The sequence below is a fragment of the Choloepus didactylus genome, chromosome 1 (genome assembly GCF_015220235.1).
Source record: "Choloepus didactylus isolate mChoDid1 chromosome 1, mChoDid1.pri, whole genome shotgun sequence".
Lineage (NCBI taxonomy): Eukaryota > Metazoa > Chordata > Mammalia > Pilosa > Megalonychidae > Choloepus > Choloepus didactylus.
The window spans coordinates 192,587,557-192,615,389 of NC_051307.1; the positions used below are offsets into that span (position 1 = coordinate 192,587,557).

The 27,833-nt window shown below is 40.9% G+C and overlaps 1 protein-coding gene across 5 annotated transcripts in view; it reads left to right on the plus strand.

Annotated features, from left to right (window-relative positions):
• The window catches only part of LOC119543028 (myosin VIIA and Rab interacting protein), a 356,134-nt gene that overhangs the window by 257,045 nt on the left and 71,256 nt on the right, over nucleotides 1-27,833 (plus strand). For all 5 annotated transcript variants that reach the window (XM_037847638.1, XM_037847620.1, XM_037847614.1 and 2 more), the window contains one exon: nucleotides 24,180-24,316. In XM_037847638.1, the coding sequence (XP_037703566.1) occupies nucleotides 24,180-24,316 (137 nt within the window). The remainder of the gene's footprint in view (nucleotides 1-24,179; nucleotides 24,317-27,833) is intronic.

Here is a 27,833-nt window from a genome sequence, read left to right on the forward strand (position 1 = left end):
GTTTTATCCTCTAGCTTTCCTTCTAGTAACATACACAACCTAAAACTACCCCTTTCATCTACATTCACACACATAATCAGCACTGTTACTTATACTCCCAGTAATATGTTACCATCATCTCTATCCATTTCCAAACATTTGCAATCAACCTAAATAGAAATTCCACACAAATTAAGCATTAGCTCCCATTCTCTACCCCCATTCTACTCCTGGTAACCTATATTCTAGATTCTAGCTTTATGAGTTTGCCTATTATACTTAGTTCATATTAGTGAAATCATACGATATTTGTCCTTTTTTGTCTGGCATTCGGACCCTCATCTCCTCCTTAACTTTGTACCAGCCACACACCTCTGCTGGCTAATTTCCCTTCTCTTTTGAACCCTGTCCCTGACTCAGGGGCGGCAGTGTAGCTCAGGGGTGAAGGGCACAGACTCTGCAGCTAGATCACCAGGCCCAAATCCTGGCTCTGCCTCGCACTGGCTGAAAGTCATCAGCTTATGGAAGCTCTGCTTTTCCTCCTCTGAGAAATGGGAACTAATAAGAGAGCTGTCTGTTATAATTTGTCGGGGCTGCTATGACAAATGCCTCACAATGGGTGAGCTTAAACAACAGGCCTTCATTGTCTCATGGTTTGGGAAGCTAGAAATCCATCATGGAGGTTTTGGCAGGGAGTCTTTCCCCGGGGCTAGCATTCCGGCCATCCTCTGTCACACAGCAGTCTCTCCCTCCTAGTGTCTGCTCTTCTGGTTTCCGCTGACTTCGGACTTCTGACTTCCGGCTTCCCTGACTAACAGTGTCTGGATTTCCTCTATAAGGCCTCCAGACATATGGATTAAGGCCCACCCTGATTCCATTTGGCTTCATCTAAATAGGATCTTTGAAGACCTCATTCATAAATGAGCCCACACCCTAACTAATAAAAAGCATCTTCCAAGGTTCTCTTTAGAAATGGAGATTAAGATTTGAACATGTCTTTTGTGGGGACATGAGTCGGTCTCCAATGCTACCACATAGGTTGGTGTGAAGATTAAATAAGTAAGTTTGCATGAAATGCATATAACAGTGCCTGGCACCTGAGAAGTGCAGAGTGCGTGTTGTCACATTACGCCCATGGTACATGTGGTCCAGTAGAGATACAAAACTTTTGGGACTGGACAGAGCTGGGTTCAAATCCCAGCCCTGCCACTTTGCTATGTGACCTTGGGTGACTTGAACCTCCTTCAGTCTTTGTTTCCTCATCTGTCTACCTCTAATTGCTCTGAGAGTTAGCAGAAACAGGCATGTTACATGGATGTCTCCTCACTTCTCATGGCCTTTCTTCCTCATTATTTATCAACTCATTTCTCCCCTGTAGCAAGAGACTTCACAGTAATGGCAGTTGCCATGTATCAACTGAATGTGACACTCAGTTTCCTGGCCAAGTCTGTCTGCAAATTCCCGGTGACACACTCAGGGGTCCCAGCATGAGGGCTGTTCTTTTCCATGTACCCTCTAGGTTTCTCTCAATGGTTCAAAACCTATTGCTCTGACTGGGGGATCAAGGGCCTTCATGCGATCAGGGCTGAAGGGTGCTGATTTTCCAAACACCTGTCATTCTGCTGCTTTCCTCATGGCTTTGAACCAGTACTATCATCTCTGGACTCTTTGCGACATACCAAATATATCCCCAAGCTCCTTTGTTATCAGAGCACTGTCTTCGGACCAGCCGTATCACATCACCCAGTGTGCTGTTTTGGATGTATTCTGTCCCCCAAAATGCCATTATCTTTGATGCAGTCTTGTGTGGGCAGGAAACGTATTGGTGTTGTTTGGGTTTGAAACTTTTGATTGGATGTTTCCGTGGAGATGTGATCACTCAACTGTGGGTGAGATCTTTCATTGGATAATTTCCGTGGATGTGTGGCCCTACCCATTCAGCATAGGCCTTGATTAGTTCACTGGAGCACTATATAAGCTCAGACAGAAGGAGCGAGCTTGCTATAGCCAAGAGGGACACTTTGAAGAATGCACAGGACTGAAAGAGGAATGTCCTGGGAAAGCCATTTTGAAACCAGAACTCTGGAACAGATGCCAGCCACGTGCCTCCCCAGCTAACAGAGGTTTTCCAGAAGCCATTGACCATCCTCAGTGAAGGTACCTGATTGTTGATGACGTATGGTCTTAAGACTATAACTTTGTAACCAAATAAACCCCCTTTATAAAAGCTGATCCATTTCTGGTGTTTTGCATTCCAGCGGCATTAGCAAACCGGAACACCAGGGAACCTGTTAGAAATGCCAATTCTCGGGTCCCTCCCAGACCTACTGAATCAGAAACTGGAAGGGGCACCCAGCAAGCTGGGCTTTCACAAACCCTCCAGGCAATCCTGATAAACACACAAATTTAAGCTGCACTAAAGATTAAAAACCATCTTAACCCAAAATGGTAACTTTTTGTTAAGATGAAATATAAGAATTGAACACATTTCTTGCCAAGTCTAGTTTTTATTATTTATTTACTGATTACCCCCATATCCTTCCAAAAAGAAGTGAAGAGGGCTTGGGATAAACACTAAGATTAACGATAATAAGAATAACATGTACTGAAAATTTACCCTGAGCTAGGCTGTGTGCTGAGTGCTTCCCATGCATTTGTCATTTAACCTTTATAAAAAGACGTGGAAATTATTTATCATCTCCATTTGCATGTAGGGAAACAAAGCATCTGGGTTAAATATTTGCCTAGGATCAAATTGGGGGGATGAACAAAAGGTGTTATTTATTTGTAAATTGGATAATCATGCCTTGAGTTTATTTCTGTATCCATGGAGCTATTTAGAAATACTTCCTAGGAGTTGAATCTCACCAAGCAAAATAGGATTGAGTGACTTTGTAGCAAGGCCACGCAGTAAATTAGATGAGCTGCCATCAGCAGGGTGCCAGACCCAGGTTGGAGAGTTCCGGGCTCCGCAGGCCTCTGCTGGCAGGAAAACAGCTCACCCTGTCATTAAGGGAGATTGTGTCTGCACAGCTTCTCTCTGAAGACATGTAACAAGCCACTGACTCCCACATTGAGGTTAATTATTGACCCTAAGGGATAAACCTGGGGCCTCCTACTGACCCCATATGATGGTCCTTGTAGGAGAGTCACTCTTTTGTTTTACTTCTTTAGAGGAAAAGAACTCTCTTATAATAGGACTTAAATGTAATGAATATTTTGTTTTTCTGAGATTCAATAACTTCCATATTTTTAGTGCCTTTTATATTCAAGTTATATATTAGAGGCTTAAACATTAAGTCAGCAGTGCCTCTGCCAGATAAACATTAGTGCCCCCATTTTGCAGATGAGAAAATGACGAGAGGTTAGTAACTTGCCCTTGGTCACACAGGTGGTAAGTGGTAAAGTACAGTCTAACCCCCAGCCCATCATCTGCCCCACAGCAGTAACTCCCAAACTATGTTCCGGGGCCACAGGGATGCTTCTTATGATCCCCTAGCATAGCTCCTTTCTTCCCTTCTTGCGGCAAATGGTTCACAATTCTGCAGCCTTAGATGTTTACTTAAAATAAGGCGCTTACTAATAACCTGTTAAGTGAGTTATTAAAGGATACTAACAACTGGTGTTCATAAGTTAAATTTAGCATGCCTGCCAGACCACTCCTGGTAAAACCACCTCCTCCCTTGTCCCTCTGGCCCTGGAGAGTAACAGCTTCCCCCTGTTGTTAGTCTCTACAATGCCCACTGTCTTCTCTTTGGAGTCTCAGCAGTTTCATCATTTAAAATAGCCAATTGTCTGTATTAATGTCCTTCTACTTGAAGAACTGCCTGGACCCCCTCGGTTCAGTGTGTTTTTGGTGTTTGCTGAATCTTCTCATTCTATGATCTACACAAACTGATGCTCACAGATCCAGGGCATTCTTGCAATTTTTAAGAGGGATGCTTTATCAATGTCATCTTGAGTTGGCCATGGATTTTAATTGCTGTTGATATTCATTGCTACAACAAATTAATGTTAGCTTTATCTTCATCATCTTAGTTTGTTATGAATTTTTTGTTGAGCCCTGCTATACATGGTTTGAATTTATATTAACAGTATTTTTGACATTTTGTTTTCTTGTAACTAATGCACCTAAATTTCCCCCTAAATTTGGGGGTACTGTTTTAATTATTCTATTCTTCTTCAAAACTTTTGATTACCCAGTTCAGTTCTTTTTCCTTGGAAAGTGAGAATGGGTGAAGCTAGTCAGATGCAGTATTTCTTGTCCTTCCTAAGTGGAGTATGGTCAAAATTTGAAGCAGGAGAAAAAGCACACCACCTCAGAAAACGTGCAGCTAATTTTGCTAGCCCGGTGCTTATCGAGCTTTGATGCCCATGGAAATCACTTGGGATTCTTGTTAAAATGTGGATTCTGATTCAGCTGGTCTAGGGTGGAGGTAATGTGGGTGGCTGAGGTTCCACATCTCTCTCAGGCTTCCAGGTAGTGCCTGTCCTGCTCGTGGAGGACCACACTGCAGGCGGCGAGGTCCACAGGGTCTCATGGCGTCTCCCCACAGTGAACTCTGAGTTTGCACCGAGTTCATGCAACTCTGCCACACTAGGGTGGAGACCTGCGGAAGCCGTGCTTTGTCACTAGCAGCCAGGAGCTGAGCAGTGCTTTATGTAGGCAGTTCCTCCCTTCTCAAAATTGTATTGTTTTCATCTAATGAACCAAAATCAGTCTGGCATTCCTGGGCAAAACTTTAATGTGGTTGTAATTTCAGTGCTGTTCTTGAATTGAATTATGTGATTCCAGTTTGTCTTCTAATGGCAATACATCATGTTTATGAATTCACTCATGTCATAGGGAAAAAAATTAGAAAACTGTTGGCACAACAAGTGACTTGAAATGATTAGTATTCGCAGTGTTGGTGTTAAGTAGGCTTTTTTGGGACACGGTACAATGATTTTAGATATGTTTTATATTTTCTTGTTACTCCCTGATTCAGGGGGCCTTTTATGTACTTCAACTTTGAAGTAAAAGCCCTAATGTGCAACAAGAATACTAACTAGGAAGAAAGCAACCTGATGGGATGTCAAGGCACTGACCCAAAAATGAGGTCTACGGTCTTTTCACACATTTGTTTCCGGTTCAGTCAGTGACAAGTCAAATTACTTAACTTGTTTCCATTTTTTGGCAGTAAAATAGAGATAATCCAATATACCATTACGGGTTTTAATACTACCTAAAGATGCAGGACTCCCAAATCTATATTTCAAATCCAGATTTCTATCTTCCCTGGCCCCAGCTGTCATGTCCAAATACCCACCAGGCATTACCACCTCAAATTCAGGTGTTTGAAATGAACTTGCTACATTCCTCCTCCTATATCCCTTCTCCTGGTTGGTTGTGTGACCATCCATGCCCCACTCATCCAAGCCCGAAGGTGTTATTCCCTATTAAACTGGAACTCTTTGAGGGCTGCAGTTATGTCTCATTAACCTTTATAGCCGCAATATCTTGCACTGGACTCAACACAACAAATGCTCAAAAATAATGCATCTGAATTGAGATAAACTCCCTAAAAATGGAATGGTCCTTTAAGATCCTGAAATTATTTTTGAGAATTATGAAGAATTGCCATTGTGAAGAATTGTAACCCTCCCCACCCCCAAAAAAGGGTGAATACAACTGTTTTGTTTTTTTTTTTTTGGCAATGATTTCTATTGCCAGGGCATAAAGTAAACACCCATGAATGAATGTAACTCCATATGAGCAAAGCTTGGTATTTTTTTAAATTCTTACGTTTAAATTCTGCATCAATCAGTATCTAGCTTCATCTATGTAGTTGCTGGTGTCCTTTCTTTTTTTTTTTTTTTTTTTTTTTTTTACTTTCCCTTCTTTTTTCAAATCAACTGTATGAAAAAAAAAGTTAAAAAGAAAACAAACATACAATAAAAGAACATTTCAAAGAGACCATAGCAAGGGAGTAAGAAAAAGACAACTAACCTAAGATAACTGCTTAACTTCCAACATGTTCCTACTTTACCCCAAGAAAGTTACATACTATAGCAACATTTCAGTGAACTTGTTCCTACTACATCCATCAGAAATTAACAGACCATAGTCATTTCTGGGCATCCCCAGAACGTTAAATAGCTTATCTGTTCTTCTTGGATTATTGTTCCCCCTTCCTTAATTGCTCTCTACTGCTAGTTCCCCTACATTCTACATTATAAACCATTTGTTTTACATTTTTCAAAGTTCACATTAGTGGTAGCATATAATATTTCTCTTTTTGTGCCTGGCTTATTTCGCTCAGCATTATGTCTTCAAGGTTCATCCATGTTGTCATATGTTTCACCAGATCGTTCCTTCTTACTGCCGCGTAGTATTCCATCGTGTGTATATACCACATTTTATTTGTCCACTCATCTGTTGATGGACATTTGGGTTGTTTCCATCTCTTGGCAATTGTGAATAATGCTGCTATGAACATTGGCGTGCAGATATCTGTTCGTGTCACTGCTTTCCGATCTTCCGGGTATATCCCGAGAAGTGCAATCGCTGGATCGAATGGTAGCTCTATCTCTAGTTTTCTAAGGAACTGCCAGACTGACTTCCAGAGTGGCTGAACCATTATACAGTCCCACCAACAATGAATAAGAGTTCCAATTTCTCCACATCCCCTCCAGCATTTGTAGTTTCCTGTTTGTTTAATGGCAGCCATTCTAACCGGTGTTAGATGGTATCTCATTGTGGTCTTAATTTGCATCTCTCTAATAGCTAGTGAAGCTGAACATTTTTTCATGTGTTTCTTGGCCATTTGTATTTCCTCTTCAGAGAACTGTCTTTTCATATCTTTTGCCCATTTTATAATTGGGCTGTCTGTACTATTGTCATTGAGTTGTAGGATTTCTTTGTATATGCAAGATATCAGTCTTTTGTCAGATACATGGTTTCCAAAAATTTTTTCCCATTGAGTTGGCTGCCTCTTGACCTTTTTGAGAAATTCCTTTGAGGTGCAGAAACTTCTAAGCTTGAGGAGTTCCCATTTATCTATTTTCTCTTTTGTTGCTTGTGCTTTGGGTGTAAAGTCTAGGAAGTGGCCTCCTAATACAAGGTCTTGAAGATGTTTTCCTACATTATCTTCTAGGAGTTTAATGGTACTTTCTTTTATATTGAGATCTTTGGTCCATTTTGAGTTAATTTTTGTGTAGGGGGTGAGGTAGGGGTCCTCTTTCATTCTTTTGGATATGGATATCCAACTCTCCCAGCCCCATTTGTTGAAAAGACCATTATGGCTCAGTTCGGTGACTTTGGGGGCCTTATCAAAGATCAGTCGGCCATAGATCTGAGGGTCTATCTCTGAATTCTCAATTCGATTCCATTGATCTATATGTCTATCTTTGTGCCAGTACCATGCTGTTTTGGCAACTGTGGCTTTATAATAAGCTTCAAAGTCAGGGAGTGTAAGTCCTCCCACTTCGTTTTTCTTTTTTAGAGTGTCTTTAGCAATTCGAGGCATCTTCCCTTTCCAAATAAATTTGATAACTAGCTTTTCCAAGTCTGCAAAGTAGGTTGTTGGAATTTTGATTGGGATTGCATTGAATCTGTAGATGAGTTTGGGTAGAATTGACATCTTAATGACATTTAGCCTTCCTATCCATGAACATGGAATATTTTTCCATCTTTTAAGGTCCCCTTCTATTTCTTTTAGTAGAGTTATGTAGTTTTCTTTGTATAGGTCTTTTACATCTTTGGTTAAGTTTATTCCTAGGTACTTGATTTTTTTAGTTGCTATTGAAAATGGTATCTTTTTCTTGAGTGTCTCTTCAGTTTGTTCATTTCTAGCATATAGAAACATTACTGACTTATGTGCATTAATCTTGTATCCCGCTACTTTGCTAAATTTGTTTATTAGCTCTAGTAGGTGTATCGTTGATTTCTCAGGGTTTTCTAGATATAAGATCATATCATCTGCAAACAATGACAGTTTTACTTCTTCTTTTCCAATTTGGATGCCTTTTATTTCTTTGTCTTGCCGGATTGCCCTGGCTAGCACTTCCAGCACAATGTTGAATAACAGTGGTGACAGCGGGCATCCTTGTCTTGTTCCTGATCTTAGAGGGAAGGCTTTCAGTCTCTCACCATTGAGTACTATGCTGGCTGTGGGTTTTTCATATATGCTCTTTATCATGTTGAGGAAGTTTCCTTCAATTCCTACCTTTTGAAGTGTTTTTATCAAAAACGGATGTTGGATTTTGTCAAATGCTTTTTCAGCATCTATTGAGATGATCAATTGATTTTTCCCTTTCGAGTTTTTAATGTGTTGTAATACATTGATTGTTTTTCTTATGTTGAACCATCCTTGCATGCCTGGAATGAACCCCACTTGGTCATGGTGTATGATTTTTTTAATGTGTCTTTGGATTCGATTTGCAAGTATTTTGTTGAGGATTTTTGCATCTATATTCATTAGGGAGATTGGCCGGTAGTTTTCCTTTTTTGTAGCATCTTTGCCTGGTTTTGGTATTAGATTGATGTTAGCTTCATAAAATGAATTAGGTAGTGTTCCATTTTTTTCAATGTTTTGAAAGAGTTTGAGTAAGATTGGTGTCAGTTCTTTCTGGAAAGTTTGGTAGAATTCCCCTGTGAAGCCATCTGGCCCTGGGCATTTATTTGTGGGAAGATTTTTGATGACTGATTGGATCTCTTTGCTTGTGATGGGTTGGTTGAGGTCTTCTATTTCTTCTCTGGTCAGTCTAGGTTGTTCATATGTTTCCAGGAAATTGTCCATTTCTTCTACATTATCCAGTTTGTTGCCATACAGTTGTTCATAATATCCTCTTATAATTTTTTTAATTTCTTCAGGATCTGCAGTTATGTCACCTTTTTCATTCATTATTTTGTTTATATGGGTCTTCTCTCTTTTTGATTTTGTCAGTCTAGCTAGGGGCTTGTCAATCTTGTTGATCTTCTCAAAGAACCAACTTTTGGTGATATTTATCCTTTCTATTGTTTTTTTGTTCTCTATGTCATTTATTTCTGCTTTAATCCTTGTTATTTCTTTTCTTGTACTTGGTTTAGGATTGGTTTGCTGTTCATTTTCTAGCTTCTTCAGTTGATCCATTAGTTCTTTGATTTTGGCTCTTTCTTCCTTTTTAATATATGCGTTTAGTGCTATAAATTTCCCCCTTAGCACTGCTTTTGCTGCATCCCATAGGTTTTGGTATGTTGTGTTCTCATTTTCATTCGTCTCTATATATTTAGCAATTTCTCTTGCTATTTCTTCTTTAACCCACTGATTGTTTAGGAGTGTGTTGTTTAACCTCCAGGTATTTGTGAATTTTCTAAGTCTCTGATGGTTATTGACTTCTAATTGTATTCCATTGTGGTCAGAGAATGTGCTTTGAATAATTTCAATCTTTTTAAATTTATTGAGGCTTGTTTTATGTCCCAGCATATGATCTATTCTGGAGAAAGTTCCGTGAGCACTAGAAAAGTATGTGTATCCTGGTGATTTGGGATGTAATGTCCTGTAGATGTCTGTTAAATCTAATTCATTTATCAGATTGTTTAGGTTTTCAATTTCCTTATTGGTCTTCTGTCTGGTTGATCTATCTATAGGAGAGAGTGATGTGTTGAAGTCTCCCACAATTATTGTGGAAACATCAATTTCTTCCTTTAGTTTTGCCAATGTTTCTCTCATGTATTTTGTGGCACCTTGATTGGGTGCATAGACATTTACGATTGTTATTTCTTCTTGCTGAATTTCCCCTTTTATTAGTATGTAGTGGCCTTCTTTGTCTCTCAAAACATCCCTGCATTTGAAGTCTATTTTATCTGAGATTAATATTGCTACCCCTGCTTTCTTTTGGCTGTAGCTTGCATGAAATATTTTTTTCCATCCTTTCACTTTCAGTTTCTTTGTGTCCCTGTGTCTAAGATGAGTCTCTTGTATGCAACATATTGATGGTTCATTTTTTTTGATCCATTCTGCGAATCTATATCTTTTAATTGGGGAGTTTAATCCATTTACATTCAACGTTAAAACCGTGAAGGCATTTCTTGAATCGGCCATCTTATCCTTTGGATTATGTTTGCCATATTTTTCCCTCTCTCTATTAATATCCTTTATTGTACCCATACCGAATCTCTTTAGTACTGAACCTTTCTCCAAGTCTCTCTGTCCTGTCTTTGTTTCTCTGTCTGTAGGGCTCCCTTTAGTATCTCCAGTAGGGCAGGTCTCTTGTTAGCAAATTCTCTCAGCATTTCTTTGTCTGTGAAAAATTTAAGCTCTCCCTCAAATTTGAAGGAGAGCTTTGCTGGATAAAGTATTCTTGGCTGGAAATTCCTCTCACTCAGAATTTTAAATATATCGTGCCACTGCCTTCTCGCCTCCATGGTGGCTGCTGAGTAGTCACTACTTAGTCTTATGCTGTTTCCTTTGTATGTGGTGAATTGCTTTTCTCTTGCTGCTTTCAGAACTTGCTCCTTCTCTTCTATGTTTGACAGTGTGATCAGTATATGTCTCGGAGTGGGTTTTTTTGGATTTATTCTATTTGGAGTTCGCTGAGCATTTATGATTTGTGTATTTATGTTGTTTAGAAGATTTGGGAAGTTTTCCCCAACAATTTCTTTGAATACTCTTCCTAGACCTTTACCCTTTTCTTCCCCTTCTGGGACACCAATGAGTCTTATATTTGGACGTTTCATATTATCTATCATATCCCTGAGGTCCATTTCGAGTTTTTCAATTTTTTTCCCCATTCTTTCTTTTATGTTTTCATTTTCCATTCTGTCATCTTCCAGGTCACTGATTCGTTGTTCAACTTCCTCTAGTCTTGTACTATGAGTGTCCAGAATCTTTTTAATTTGGTCAACAGTTTCTTTAATTTCCATAAGATCATCCATTTTTTTATTTAGTCTTGCAATGTCTTCTTTATGCTCTTCTAGGGTCTTCTTGATTTCCTTCATATCCCGTACTAGGGTCTCATTGTTCATCTTTAGTTCTTTGAGTAGCTGCTCTAGGTGTGTCTCTTCTGGTCTTTTGATTTGGGTGCTTGGGCTTGGGTTATCCATATCGTCTGGTTTTTTCATATGCTTTATAATTTTCTGTTGTTTTTGGCCTCGTGGCATTTGCTGACCTTGATAGGGTTCTTTTAGGGTTTGTAGACCAGTTGAAGTCCTTATCTCTAATTTATCAGATCTACAGCTTCGTGGAGTACACTTTCTCTAACTAACCAGCAGGTGGCGTCCACGAGACACCTGTTCTCCACAAGCCAGATCTCCCCTGCTTAGCCTTTTTGGTGAGTGGGGGAGTGAGTCTTGTGGGGCCCAATTGGTGTCCCAAGCTTGCGTGTGTAGTTGGTGTTGCCTGCCCTGTATGTGGGGCGTGTTTCTGGGCAGTCGGGGAGGGGGGGTGGCCCTAACAATCAAATCTCCCTGATGATCCTAGAGTTTTAAAGCTACTGCAATAGTCTAATCCTTCAGTTCAGTCCTGCCACAGTTTGTCTCTGCCACTGACCCACAAGTCTTTGGTATTGGCGTATGGCTCCTGAGACTTGCAAGTGGGCCCCTCTTCCAGGCTGTGCACCCCGGGTCCTCTGTTGAGGGATGACTGTGCTATGTCGCAGGTGAGTGCCGTCCCCCCAGGGCAGTTCTGGGCTGCTGGGCTGTGTTGGGAGGCTCCCAGTCTGCTCAAATGATGGCTGAATGGGGCTCTGTTAATTCACACTGCTCCCCCTTCCCAGCTCTGGGACATTCAGCTGAGGTTGCAGGGAAGGCTAATGTCCACGCCCAGTTTTGTGGTGTGTGCCTGTTATTTGAAGCACTTCCGTCACACTGGGCTGTCTGGGGCAGCTCTGGGCTATGGGGCTGGCGATGGGCAGGAGTGTTTCCTGTCCACCAGGATGGTGGCTGTGAGCGGATACCCCCCTTTTCTTGGGAAGTTGTGTTGTTTAGTGAATTTTCTCAGCCACTGGATTATTGCCTTTTGTCTCAGAGCTCTCTTAGTTCTGCTCTTGACTTGACGTGCCCAAATTTCAATTCTTTGAAGCTTTCTGTATTGAGCTTCTTAGAGTAATTGTTTTAGAAAAAGCAAAAAGGATTTAAAAAAAAAAAAAAAAAACGGCCCTCCTCAGAGATCTAATGGGTTATTGAAATGCTAATAGACAAAGCAACCAGGGCCATTAAGGAAAAGTGCCCAGGGCAGAGAGATCAGCTTTGCTTCGGGATTTGCATATGCGCCTCAAGGCCTGATCTCCGCCCTTCCCCTTTCTGTGTTCACCAGAACTCCAAAAATCCTCTGCTTTTATTTTGGAGTTTTTCGTGTTGTTTTTTTTCTATGCCTGTCTCCTCTCTGCTGGGCTGGCTGCTCTCAGAGTCTCTGGTGTCTGGCCTCAGTCTATCTATGGTTGGAGTTTGAATCAGTAGAATGAGTTTCCGGTAAGAGCAGCCACTGCAATTCTCCCTTCTCCTTCCTGGAGCTGACAGCCCCTCCTCCCCCGGGACTGAGCCTGGCAGGGAGGGGCGCGGGTCCCCTGGCCGCAAAAACTTACAGATTTCGCTGATCTCAGCAGTTCCACGTTTTCATGAGTGTTGTATGAAGTATGCCCAAAGACAGATTGCTCTGTGGTGTCCAGTCCACGCAGTTCCTGGCTTTTTACCTACTTTCCTGGAGGAGTCGCTGGTGTCCTTTCTTACCTCATTTCTTGTAGCCTATCTCCCTTCACCTTGGATACATTTCTACCTACTGTGAACAGCATCATCACAGGCACTTGGAGACGTTGTTTGTGTCACAACCAGTAAGATAGAATTTGTAAACACCATTATTTTAAGAAGGAGACTGAGGTTCAAAGAAAGCAAGTGGCTTTCCCGATATCACACACAAGTAAGAGATGAGACTGGAGTGCCACCCTTCTCCTCCCCTAGGCCACAAGGCCTTCCTCATACATTTTAGGGAGCTGTAAACTTTCTTTCTTTCATTTAGAAAATATCATCAAAGACACAGTCACATTTTTTCTGTTTATAAAATATTATGTCTTTATTTATACAGTTTGAAACATTAAAGTGACCTGTAACACCACTATTCAGGGGTAACAGCAGTTTTATTTTGGCACATTTCCTTCCAGGTTTCTGTTCCCTATTAATAGCTACCTTTTTTAATATACAACACTGTTTCAATTATATACATTTCTCTTCACCACCACCCCCCTTTTTTTTTCAAAACTGCTCTTAGCTAGACAAGTATCCCTAATTTTTAAAAATGAGAACTTCTCTCCATCCCTCCTGCCTTGTTGGAGACCCAGCCTGGGTTTCTAAACACAGAAACAAGAATTATTTCCATGCAGAAAGATTCAGTTTGAAGAAACTTGGATAGAGGAGGTTGTCAGTAAATGATAGTGAAATGAATCTAAGGTGTACTTAGGCCATTTTTTAAGAGATCAAGTTATTTAATGCTTATGGAATCATCAGTTTTCTTCCAAATGTCTTCCCTGAGCCTGGGAGTTAGTGAGAACATTTTGCCACCAGGTAACAAAACAAGGCTTTGGGGGGAAAAGTAAACCTCACAGAATTTAGAAAATATGCTATTGTTTCTCTATGGCTGCAGAATTCCAGTCTCTTTCTCTCCCTTCACCCTGCTGCATTTCATCTCATGGCACTTACTATACCTGACAAAGACAATACCTAGTTATATCGAGTCAGCCTCCTGCGTCTTGGACTGAATGTAAGCACCTTGAGACTGGGAGTCTTGATCATTTTTTCCACTGCTGTGTACTCAGTGTCCACATCAGTTCCTGGCATGTGGTGGGTGTTCAATATATGTTTGATGAATGAGTGACTGAGTGAACAAAGAATAAGTGAATGAATGAATGAATGAACAAGGGCTGTTTACATTTATTTCTATTACTACCAATGTTGCAGAGAGCATCCTTGGGGACCCTTGTGAGTGCTTCTCTGTGGAGATTCCAGGAATGGAATTGCCAGACCGTAGGGTATATGCATTTCCCATGAGCACTTGTAAAGCGTAAATCTCTCTACATATAGGTAACAGACACTTGGGGACAATGAGGAAGGGAAGGTCTTCAACATGGGAATGTGGGACAAGTATGCCTTATTTTTGATGGGAGGGGGCATGCAATCTCGCCTCCTGGTGTTTGTCCAGCTGGAACAAGGATCCCCACTTGTCTTCCTTCCCAATGTACAGTTCCAGCTCTTTTGTCCCCTACTTCCTTAGACACTCTCAGAGTGGCTCACCTGACCCTTCCCAACTACATAAACTTTTCTAGTGATTACTCTCATTGTAGGCAGGGCTGAGCACTTTGCTTGGACTCGCCCATCAACGACTCATAAAACCCTATGGTGCTGTTATTTTCCCTGTTTTACAGGTGAGGAAACAGAGGCACAGTGTGGCTAAGTGACTCACTCAAGGTTACCCAGCTAACAAGCAGCTGAGCTAGTTTTGGAACCCAGGCCCAGAACCTGTGCTATTAACCACCATGCTGGGATGATGATACTACTAATAATGTGAAAATGTGTATTTCAAATTGAACAGTGGCTTTGTGCCAGACTCTGCTATATGCTTTATCTCCCACTTATCATTTAACCTTCATAACTATTTAACAGGAGCAGGGGCCATGATTGTTTCCATTTTGCAGAGGACACTGAGATACCAAGAGATTATGTTATGTGTCTGACATGGCACTTCAAGAAAGTGAGAGAGCTGACCTTGAACTCTTTTTCTCTCTGACCCCAGGGGTAGCACTGTGCTTTCCCTGTGTGATTCAAAGGGCTTGCCCAGCCTGTTCTGGAACCCATCACTCACTCACTCCATCCTTAGGGGGCAGCTTCAGGAGTAACGGCCACATACCAGCCTCTTGCCTCTGGCTCTTAGGGCACCTTGTTGTGGTCCTGGCAGTCGTATGAGCTCTCGGACGGCAGATCAGCTATCCATCTGTGTCACATAACTATTTATTAGCAGTCAGTCGTTCAGAGTCTGGTTTCCTGATTCCCCAAGCTTTTATCATTAATATCCCTCATGGTTATACTTATTCCCCAGAGGGAAACTTGAGTAAGGTGGAAGGATGGGAGTGCCATAAGAAAGTCGTCAGAACCTCCAAGAACATGTGTATTTGGGGAAAAGCCCACTGACCAAGAGATTATGCTGTAGCCCCTATCAAGGTACAAGCCCCAGAATCCCTCATTTGCATCATTGAGTGCAGGGTAGGCACATGGAAGCCATGCGGGAAAGACCTGTTCACTCACATTCAGATTCAGCTGGGATCCCCAATGGGTGTAAGGGTCTGACCTTACTCTGGTTGTCTAAGCTGAATTATCACATCCAACCCTCTTCTCAGCCCTGTAAGGTGGCTTCCCATCCCATTTTTCAGTTGATGATACTATAACTCCAAAAACTAAAAAGTAATCAGTTCTGACTCTGTTGCAAATGGTGAATTTTGACGATTTCTGTTGATTTTTGCCAAGCTTTGGTATTTAAAGAAATTACCATGCTTGAGGTTATGAAACTACCTGGAGCTCAGAATCTTCGTGTGAACATCCTAAGGAAAAGTTGAAGTCATTTAAAAGAATAAGCCTAGAGAAATCAAGCAGGATCCCTCTGGATAGTTCCAAGATGGAAAGCCTTTTACAGCAAGTATCCTCACCAGGAAAGTGGATCCATATCCACCTCTCTTATTAACCTAGCTGAGAAGCTGCAGTTCGGGCATCGTAGAGAAAATGCCTGAGACAGAGAGCAGGCTGATTGCTTCTGGTTTTTCACGTGTCTTTAGGAATGATTCTGAACCCAAGGCCTGTGGAACACAGACTGCCCAACCATTCCTGAGATGTCTCTTTGGCTTGGCTTTGGATTCCTTCTCATGCCTCATCTGGCATGCTTGGGAGAGATTAGCCTGGCAGCACTGTAGGGCAGAGGCTTCATCTGTTTTGTCACCCTTTATATCCCTAGCCAGTGCCTGGCACTCAGCAAGTAATGAGGAAATGAAGGAATGAATAAGTGAACAAATGAATCAATCCATGCACAAACACTGTATTGGGAATTGAATCATGTCCCTGACAAAAGGCATGTTCAGATCCCAATCCTGTTCCTATCAGTGTGAACCCATTTGTAAATAGGACCTTTGAAGGTATTGTTAGTTAAGGTGTGCCCAAACTGAAAGAGAGAGGGCCTTAATCCAATGTGGCTGAAGTCCTTATGAGCAAAGGAAATTGGATGTGGGAGAGAAGCCACAGTGAGCAACCAGAAGCTGGAAGTCAATGGAACCCAGAAGAGAAAGGAGAAGATGCCTCCATGTGCATTGCCATGTGATGGAAAAGCCAAGGATCCCCAAGGATTGCCGGCAGCCAGCCTCATAATGCCACAGTCATCTGGGAGAAAGCATCGCCTTGCTGACCCCTCAGTTCTCTACCTCTCCTAGCCTCAAAACCATGAGCCAATAAATTTCTGTTGGTAAGCCAGCCTACTGTATGTTTGTGTTAGCATCCAGGAAACTAAAACATGAAGGATTCTACTCTGCCTTCTCTTCCAACAGGATGCTGACACAAAGGCTCCTCCTTTCTCACCTGTCCTTGCCAGAAGTCATACATGAGTTGTACGTGTTCAGTCGGACGCTGGGGAGGGTAGGCCATGGGAGCCCTGCAGCACATTTTGCCAGTCCGCCCTAGGTGTTGGCGTCCTCACAGCCCTCTCCCCACACCTCTGCACCAGGAACCACATGCCACCTGAGAGTTTCCTCTGAACCATGTATTTTTAAATAAGTGAAATAGCAAATGAAGGTAATCATGAATGAGCCTTCCCTTGGGCTGCCAGAAAAGCTCTCCACATTAACTCTAAGTCAAAACATAATCTGTAATGCATCACTTCTTAAGGAAAAGTTTTCTGCACTCAGGCTGTGGTTTTGCCCATCATCCCCCAAGGATTCTTTGCTGTCTTCCCACCAGCTATCAGCCCCATGGTGGTGCCATGATTCCACTCCCATGACTTGAGCAAGCTGAAGTCTTCCATTTTAGAGTCCCTGAAAATGCTTCTGAATGTCAGAGTTTGAGGTTAACAAGTGAATGGAGGGCTCTTCTGATGATGTACTTGAAGTTTTTTAGGGCTGTCTAGAACTTAGAACACATTTTTAGGAGTCTTGGTTGCAAATAATAGAAACTCAACTCAAAATGACTTAAACAAAAGAGGTAATTTATTGGTTCATGTAATGGAAATCTAGGGGTTGACCGCAGGCATGAGTAGATCCAAATGTTCAAAGTATGTCAACAGGATTCTCCCCCTTCACACTGTCAGATCTGCTTTTGTTCAGAAAACCACAGTTATCCCCAAGTTATGGGAACAATATTCCCAGGATCTCCAGGCTTTCATTCTTCCAGGGAGCCAACCCAGCAGAAAGGGAGCACCTCTTTCTAAGCGCTCCAATAAAAGCCTCCTCCCTCGTCCTGATTGGCAGGTCTGAGTCATGTGGCCACGAGGTAGGGCCACCTTTTCCAGAACAAGACTAAGTTGGGAGGTGAGGCAGCCTGGAGAATATTTCTGTTATGGAATTTCATTTCTTTTGTGCTTTCAAATATGCCAAATAAATCATAAGATCAGAGATTATGATTCCCAAGGACAAGGTCCTCTGTATTTTTTTCTCCTTTCTCTATATTATTCTAAATTCTGAAAATAGCTTTATGGTATTCCTTTATAAAAAAAGATACATGCTTATTGTAATATACTTAAATGCTATAGGAAAATACCCTGAAGAGAAGGGGTCACTGTATACATTGGGCATCCATCTTTCCTGCACTAGTACATGGTTGAGGACTCCCATTTTTAATCCCTAATCAACCTCTTGCTACTTTGGGCAAGATAATCTTGCTACATCTCAGTTTGCACATCTATAATGGTGGAACTCACTTTTGTAAAGTTGTTATTAGAAATTACTGAGACCTTATGTTGTACCAGACACATTCTTGCTTCTTTTATCTCATTGAATCCTTAAAACAGCCTTATAAAGTGATTGCTGTCATCATCCCCATTTTAGAGATGAAAAAACCAAAGAAGTTTAAAGGAACTAAGTAATTTGTGCAAGACCACACAGGTAGTAAATGTCAGAGTCTGGGCCACTCCAAACCAACCCCCACACTGATTCTCTTAATCACTGTGAGGATTAAATAAGATAATTTGAGTAAAGCTTTTAGCACAGTGCCCAAGACAAAAAAAAAAAAATAGAAGACTTGAATGATACTATCAGCCAACTAGCCTTAACAGACATATTGAGAATACGTCACCCAACAATAGCAGTTTACACATTCTTCTGTAGTGCACAGGGATCATTCCCCAGGATACAACATATGTTAGGTCACAAAACAAGTTTCAATAAAATAAAAAATATTGAAATCGTACAATGTATTTTCTCTAACCACAATGGAATGAAGCTAGAAATCAATAACAGAGGGAGAACTGGAAAATTCACAAATATGTGGAAATTAATGCACTCTTAAACAACCAGTGGTTCAAAGAAGAAATCACAAGGGAAATTAGGAAATATCTTGAAGCAAATGAAAATGAAAACAAAAATTACCAAAACTTATGAGATAGAGCAAAGCCAGTTCTGAGAGGGAAGTGTGTAGCACTAAATGCTTATATTAAAAGGAAAGAATGATCTCAAACATAGACCTAACCTCACAGCTTGAAGATATATGAAAAGAGAAACAAATGAAACCCAAAGTCAGCAGAAAGAAGGAAATAGCAAAGATTAGAATGGAGATAAATGAAATTGAAAGTTGATTATTTGAAAAGATCAATAAAATTGACAAAATTTAGCTAGGCTGACAAAGGAAAATAGAGATTGTATGCAAATAGCTAAAATCATATAAAAGGTTGGACACTACTACTGATCTCACAGAAATGAAAAGGGCTGGAAGAGGATACTATGAACAACTGTATGCCAACAAATTAGATAACCCAGATTAAATGGACATATTGTTAGAAACACAAAAACTACCTCCACTGACTCAAGAAGAAGTAGATCTCAGCAAACCGACTACTAGTAAAGAGATTGAATCATCATCAAAAACCTACCAATAAAGCAAGCTCAGGACCAGATGGCTTCACAGGGGAATTTTATCAAATATCCCAAGAATTAACACCAATTCTGCTCAAACTCTTCCAAAAAAAAAAAAATAATAATTGAAGAGTGGGTAACACACCCTAACTTGTTCTATGAGGCCGACATCACCCTCATACCAAAGCCAGATAAAGATACCAGAAGAAAAGAAAATTGCAAAGCAATATTCCTTATGAATATAGATGCAAAAATCCTCAACAAAGTACTAGCAAACCAAATGCAACAGCATTCTAAAAACAATTAAACACCATGATCAAGTGGGATTTATACCAAGTATGCAAAGGTAGTTCAACATAAAAAATCAATTAACATAATACACTACATTATAAAGGAAAAAAACACATGATCATCTCAATTGACTCAGAAAAGGCATTTGACAAAATCCAGCACCTCTTTTTTGATTAAAAACACTCAGAAAACTAGGAGTAGAAGGAAACGTCAACACAATAAAGGGCATACATATGGAAAAAAACACAGCTAACAAATAAATAAGCCAGGCACTAAAGGACAATTATTGTATAGTCTCACTGATAATGGAATAACTAGAATAAGCAAATTCATAGAGTCTGAAAGTAGAATACAGGTCACCAGTGGCCATGGTTGGGGTAAGGAATGGGAGTTAATGCTTAATTGATATAAAATTTCTGTTTGGGGTGACATAAAAGTATTGGTAATGGATGATTGGGATGGTGGGACAACACTGTGAATGTCATTAACACTGCTGAATTATATATTTGAATGTGGGTAAAAGGGGAAATTTTAGGTTGTATGTATATTACTAGCTGTAAATTTTTAAAAAAAAAAATTGGACTGTACAACATAAACAGGGGGCCCTAATGTAGAGTATGGACACTAGTTGGTAGTATAGTTATAATACTATTGTTTCAGCAATTGTTAACAAAGGTACCACACTAATGCAAAGTGTTTATAATAGGAATAACTCTGTGGGGAAGGGGTGGATATATGGGAACTTTGTATTTTCTGCATGGTTTTTCTGTAAATCTACAATTTCTCTAACTAAAATCTACAATTTCTCTAATTTAAAAAATGGAAAAAGTCAGTCATAGAAAAAGCAGATTATAAAACGGATTCATCTATCACTTACCAGATTGGATTGTGTGTCTATGATGAGCACTGTTTTAGTCTAGGCACATGAGATACAGGACTAGGAAAAAAAATGCTTTCCATGAGCTTATGTTCTATTATAGAAGAGGAAATAGATACTAGACAAATGAGTTAACAATAATTGAGTGCTAATTGACAATTAATATATAAATAATTGATAATTTATAATTAAATTATATAGGTAATATATAATTAGATACAGAAAATTATTCTATAGAAATGGAGGACACAAAATGTGTTGGCTTAGTGGTGTATTTAGCCAGGCTGATCAGGCAAGGACTCTCAAAAGCAGTGACATTTGTACAGAGACCTAAATGCAGTAAGGGATTGAGTGATGAGACTACCTGGGAGCAAGTGTGTTACAGGCAGAGGGAAGAGCAAATCAAAGACAATGTGTTCCTATATTTGTTTAAAGATCACGTGTACACTACACGAACCAATAATCACTCACATCTGCTCAGGAACAGCCTAGTCATGGCTGCTTCTCCTCCTTGTTGAAATCACTAACCAGGTGAGTGCCACCGTCACTGCTTACTGGCCACTACAGGTGGCTGCCTACTGCTGCCTCACAGCCTTTGTCCACCGAACCACATTACAGGGAAGAGACAACTTCAGGGGCCTCCTTAAAAATAGCCCTTTCTGCACTAACAGGCTTTTGACTGACCGCTGTGTTCCTGCCTCACCCCTTGCTCCCCACCCCCATCCATGCATACATGCACAGCAGTCCCTGCCAGGTTCCTGGGTCTCCTCCCAATCTCTGTGTGGTCTGATCAGGGATCACACTGTGTTGAAGTCTGGAAGAACACTCATCAATTGTCAAGTTCCAATGATGAGACTTTGGGTGATTTTTTTTTTTTAATCCTCTTTGGCTTGTTTATATTTCAGTGCTTTTACAGGAATGTGTGCACCTCGCTAAAAGAAATTCAAGCATAGAATGATATTAAATTAAAACAACCTCATGTTTCCAACTCCATGCCAGACCCAATTCCCCACAGCTCTCCTCCTGGGACTTCTCTCCACTGCAGTCTGTGAATTCCCCTCTTCCTAGAGTCCCATGGTTTCCTCTTTTCTGTTTGGCATTTTAGTTTTCCTGGAGTACACACTGAGAAATTTTTTTAAAGAAAGCATATAAACTTTTTGAGACTTTCCATGTCTGAAAATGGCTTTATTTTGCCCTTATCTGATTATAGTTTAGCTGGATAGAGAGTTGAATTCTAAGTTCCTGTCATTTCTTCCCTGGGCTTTGAAAACCCTTGCTCCACTGGCTTCTAGCATTCAGCATGTTTTAGTTTCCTAGCTGCTAAAACAAGTAACATACAATGAGATGGCTTAAACAATGGGAAATTATTAGCACACGGTTTTGAGGCTAGGAGAAGTCCAAAACTGAGGTGTCAGCAGGGCAATGCTTTCTTCCTGAAGACTCTGGTGTTCTAGAGCTGGCTGCCGGCAATCCTTGGCTTCTCCATCACAGGGCAATGTACATGGAGGCATCTTCTTTCTCTTCTGGGTCCTGTTGACTTCCAGCTTCTAGTTGCTCACTGTGGCTTCTCGCCTGTCTGGTTTCCTTTGCCTCTAAGGACTTCAGCCACATTTGGGCACACCTTAACTAACAATGCCTTCAAAGATCCTATTGTCATGTGGGTTCACACCCTCAGCACCAGGGGTTGGGACCTGAGCATGCCTTTTGTGGGGGCATGATTCAATCCCCAACACAGTGTTACTGATTCAAACTTTTCATGTCATTATTATTTCTGTTAATTTGCAAAATATCCTTTCTTCTATGTGGAAGTCACTAAGATTTCCTTATCTTTGAGGATATAAATTGTCCTGAGGATGTATCTAGGTGGGTTTGTCTGCTCTATTTTGTTTTGTTTTTCATTTATTCTGCTTGGTAATTCGTAGGGCCCTTTAACCTAAAAACTTTGCCTTTTTAACTTGAGGAAATTTTCTTCTGTTAAGTCTTTGGTTTTTTCCTCTCCTCTATTTTCTTTTTTCTCTCATGGAACTCCTGTTAGATGCTAACCCTGAATTGATCCTCTATGACTCTTTTCCCTCATATGTAACATCCTTTTGAGTTCTTATTCTACATTCTGGAAAATTTATATTGATTGTAACTTTTAAATTGTCTATTAAATATTTTCACCAATCATGTTTTCTGTTTCCAAGAACTGTTGCTTGTCTTCCAATTGCTTATTTTCCACATCACTCTAGCCTTGTATGGATGCAAGAACTTCTCAAATCACTCTATAGAAATTAATTCAAATTTTTCAAGTTCTTTTCAGTAGCCTCCTTTCGTACTGCTATTAGTTTACCTTAAACTTGTTTCTCTTGCAACTGTATTGTTTCAAATGTCTGTTGATCCCTGGTTGTCTACTCATATTTTTTAACAGAGAACTTGGTTCATTAATAAAGGTGATCAACATGGGCCTCCTCTGCAATTGAGTAGGTTAGTATCCCCAGTGCACCTCTCTTTTGCAAGGAGAGACTAACTGGGAGCTCCAACTCTGTGGACAGGCAACTGGCAGGCTTTGCTTTGAGCTACATGGGTGGGATCTGGTGGGCAGGCAGGTATGGGCTCCTCTAGTACCAAACAAGGAGGGCTTCCCTGCAAGGCATCAACCCCTATGTTGAAGTCCTAGTCCTTCTCAAGTCGATTGTTCCATTTCATTAGAGAACTGCTTTCTATTTTTAGCCTAGTACAAAATCATCCTTAAACCAATTACCCATTTGTTAGGGAACAGGTCAAGAGGCCTCACTGCTGTCTACACAAGTATTACATTAGCCTTATAAATACTCTCTTGTTGTCTAATCCCGCTCACTGAACCAACCAACTCAAAACTGGATGTCTCAGCCAAGAGTCCCTGCCTGCTTTGAAGGACAACTTTCTCTCTCTATCCTTTATGCTATCATTCAAGTTCAATTTTCCAGAAATTTGTCAAAATCTCTTGATTCTCCTCTCACCCCATGTCTTCATTTTTATAGACTTCTTCTCCTTTGGGCTCTTCTCATATTTCACTGGGATCTGGGAGGGAGGAGCAGCTGTGTACTTCTTCCATCATTGGCTTGGCAGCCTTTGTGTTCATTTTGCTTTTCTGAATTTTCTAAAATGAGTATGTATTATTACATTCATAAGAAAAAATGGCAATAAAAGCTATTCTTAAAATAGAAGGGCTTTAGAAATATATTTTTGTCTGGCATGAAAAAGAGGAATCTTGTCAGATTGTCTTGTAATGACCATTATAGCACTGACGAGGGACTGCTTCCTCGCAGTGCTTCAGAGTGAATGAGTAAAAGCCCAGAGAATTTTGCCTTAAAACCCAGTGTTGCACTTGTCCATTTTATTTTCCCAAGCTGAATTAGAAAAAGTTGTTAATGTGTAAGAGTGTCAAATATAACATCTGCTTTTAAACTGGAATGTCAGTTAGTTTTCCATGTATAATAATAAACCATCCCAAAACTTAGTGGTTGCAAAAGGCAACCATTTATTAGCTTGCAGTTTTGTAGATTATGGTCTTTGGGCTGGACTCAGCTGGATGGTTCTTCTGCTCATCTCAGTTTGGGTCACTCATGGGTCTCTGGCTGACTGGCAATCGATGGCCTCATCCACACACCTGGTGCTTGTGTGACTGTTGGCTGGGGCAACAGAGATGATTGGGCCAGTGTCTCTCAACACCCAGCAGGCTAGCCTGGGCTTATTCACATAGCGATAAGTTGGAGGATTCCCAAGAGCAGCAAAAGAAGAACCTGCACAGCCTCTTAAGGTCCAAGCTTAGGACTCACATGGCATGACTTTCACCACCTTCTATGGTCAGAGCAAGTCACAAGACCAGCCCAGATTCAAGGGATAGAAAAATAGACCCATGTCTTGATGGAAGGAACTGCAAAATATTGTAGCCACTTTTGCAAGCCACCATTTACTCTTTTAAGGATTTTTGGTTTGTTTTCTAATCCTCTGTTTTTCTCAGGCTTCTGAGGACCCAGTCCCTGGAATGGTTCTACAATAACGTGAAGAGCCGCTTCAAACGCTTTGGCAGTGCCAAGGTCCTGAAGAACTTGTACAGGAAACACCGGCTGGAGAGTGGAGCATGCTTTGACATTATAGGTAATCTGGCTGCCTGCTGTTCTGAGAGTCTGGTGGCTGATGGGATAGAAGAAGGCCTGGCTTGGAGACCCAGTACACTGGGGCACACTCACCTGGGACAGAGAAATTTGCTTAAATATATAGCTCTAGCGAGGAGCAGAAATAATAGGACCAGTGCTCGACACTCTGTTAAGTTTCAGCTCTTTTGGTTTCAGCATCCCCCACTAGGCTGATATTTTAGGAGCTGGGATTACCAAAGTATTCTCTGCAGATTGTGGACATTTTAATTCTAGATCCCCCTAAATTAAAGTTTCTTGGTCATCATCCCATAATGATTAAAACATAGGAAGTCATGTTTATTTGGTTGCAGAGAGACTCAGAGGATATGCCATCTACTCCAAAATTCTATTCTTACCAGGACCAGAACTTGATAAGGTAGGAGAGTTAGAAATTATCAGCTTTATCCCAGAGAACTTGAAGGAAAAATTTTACCTATGCTGTTCTTATACAGTTAATACAACCAAGTGAATTTGAATGAGAAATCATATTCTTTATATGTAGGAAGAAATGGTTGTCATAATAAGAACAGCATAGCCTCCAAAAAGATTGTTTATTCTGTCTAGAGGCAATTTTTTCATCACTTTGCTGACACAGGTAAATGCTTTTAATGCAGGAAAGAAAAAAAAAAATCTCATCCATCTCATTTGGAGCTTTTTTCCACAGTCATTATTTTACTTTGTTGTATTCTCAGTAAAGTGTTTGGTTATGTCTTATCTAAAAATATGCCAGCCAGTTAGACAAGGAGGAAAATAGGGTGAAAGAATTTAACACCAAGGATCATTAGTGCCTTTTGTGGTAGTTGCTAGAATCTCTGTCTTTCAAACTACTCAAGAAGTCTATAGCTAAGAGAGCTGTGGTGAAGGTTTCCACGTATTTTTTTAATCTTCTTATTGATTTTTCTAAAAAATGTTCTCTAGGGATGGCAGACATGAATCCCAAGTGGGCCAGCATAGGACTTTGAAATTCACAAAGGAGAATCATTTTCCTGGGAATTAGTGTCGGCCGTGATTGAAGCAGATTTCAGCGTAGTGCCCTCTGAGATTTACCACTTCTTTCATCCGTGTCTCAATCACAGCATTTACCACATGGCACTCAGGTGACAACTTTCAAAGCCGCCTGTCCTCCGGGACCGTGATCCAGAGGTGACAGTTTTTCATCTCTGTGTTCCCAAAGTGAGGCTCAAAGCTTGGCACATCTTAGATCCTCAATATTGCGTTAGTTAGATCTTGAAAGCATTTTGTGGGTAGCAAGACATTTCATAGTGGTATTAAAATCAGTTGCTGTAATGTGATTGATATCTCCATTTACACTAAGATTTCCTTTTGATAAACATGAAGACAAGCAGACAGGAGACAGTTGAGGTGGTACTGAAACATGTCAAGATGTGATCATAAAACAATGAGATTTATTCTACAAAGTGTCTAGGAAATGTAATTACACCTCAAGTATGGAGAAATCTTTCAGTGCTTAAATAGCCACCTGGTTATATTCGATGACTGAAGAATTGATTAGCTTTCATGTACCACCTGGCACCCTTTTATGGTTTTCATCTGTCACCCTCAGTCCTGTCTACACATTAGAATCACCGAGGGAGCTTTGAAAAAAATTTCCATGCCTAGGTCCGTCCTCCACCCCCAACTGATTGCTTCTGAACCTTTGCAGGTAGAGCCCTGCATAGATATTTTTTTAATCACCCTGGGTTATTTTAAGCTCCTGTCAAGGCTGAGAACCTCAGCTAGAACTTCCCTATAATTAGTTCATCAGAGTTCTGAATAAGATGGTTCCATCTTGAACTTCATCTAAGAGAATCTGTTTTCAGAATTTTGATTGTCAGAACCTAATGGGCAACATCTACAGTGTTATAGACCCATGCTCTGCACCAGGACCTTAAGTGTCAAACCCCTCTCACCTAAATGTCTCCACTGCTTGCTGGACCAGTGCCGTTTGCTATAAAAATCCTCAGTCCACGGAGAATTCATTTAGTTCCCAGAATCTTGGGGGCTGCCCATCGCATGCACACCTTACACTGCCATCACTCACTCCTTCCCCACTCTCTCAAGCCAGCCTTACTCTTTCCCCCGCTGCCCGCACCAGGGACGAGGTTAGGCCTAAAATGACAGCCACTAGTTTGGCCAGAATCTAACATACATTAATTCCTTCAGTAATCATTGATTGAACACCTACTTTCTGCCTGCCTGGTTTAAGAGTTGGAGAATCCTCCGTGACAAGACAGGGGAGAGCCTGAGATCTTAGAGCCAACATTCCAGTGGAGAAGCCAGATAAATAAGGAAACAAATTTATACATAATATAATGACAGATAGTAAGGAGTGCTCACATGGCTTATCTGACAGAACCAGCGTAACATTTTTAACATTTACCCTAATAATAAAGCACTCCTTGAGAAGATAAAAAGCAGCCTTTGTTAATAAACTTCATCTGCAGACAATTGGATAAATAAAACATGCTTTTATTCACTACTAGATTAATAAAATGGGAAAAATAAACTCTGCTTTCATTCATTATCATTATTTATCTGTTTTTTGATGTGCTTCCTGGAAAGGTCTATTATGCTTTTCTTCTGGGATCTGATTGACAAATATGATCTTTTGAAAATGCTGAGCTGCGTGGAATCAGAGGGTCCTTCGATTCACGAAGAGCAGTGGCTTGATGTGTTCGGGCTGCTGCATCATTGTTCTTCAGAACAACTGCTTTCTGCCCTTGGAAAAATCACATCATCCAAAATGTCACTGAAGCTCTCACCCATAAATATAAAGGAGAACTGAGGGAGAGGTGTTGTACTAGATTTAAAGTCATGCAAAACCAGAGCTTTGCCTCTGGTCAACTCAGTTTCCCAAAGACTTTTTCAGATCTTCTCCCGCCTCATAGTCTCATCCCCCTCCCCATTCTCTCCGCAGATGACCTCACCTCCTCCTTCACTTGCCACTTCCTCCTCTTGCCCCTTACAGATACATAAACCTCTTGCTGTCTGCACTGCTAAGGTGGAGGCGCTGCCCCCCACCCCATCCCGCTGCTTACCCCTCCCCTTGCTCTTTGCATCAAATCCCTGTGCACCCTCCAAGAAAGTCTCAAGGTCACTTATTCCTTCCTGCCTGCCTATTTAACCTCACATTTAGCTCGTTCCTTACTATTGATTTATAAACATGCCCAAGTCTCGCCCAGTTCCTAAATCCTTCCTTGACCACATATTTCTCTCAAATTGCTGCCCTGCCTTCTCTTGCCCGTTACAGGTAAACTCCAGAGAGTGGGCTGCACTCACAGCTTCCATTTCCTGCCCTTGCTCTCCCTGCACCCTCCAGGCTACATCACCTTCACCCCTTCTAGTATGTCCTCTGCACAGCAGCCAAAGCACACTTTTAGACTCACAGATCTGACCAGATCACCTACATGAACCTCATCTTCAGTGGCTTCACATGGCTATGGCTAAAGCCCAAATGCTGAGGTGGCTTGTCACAGCCT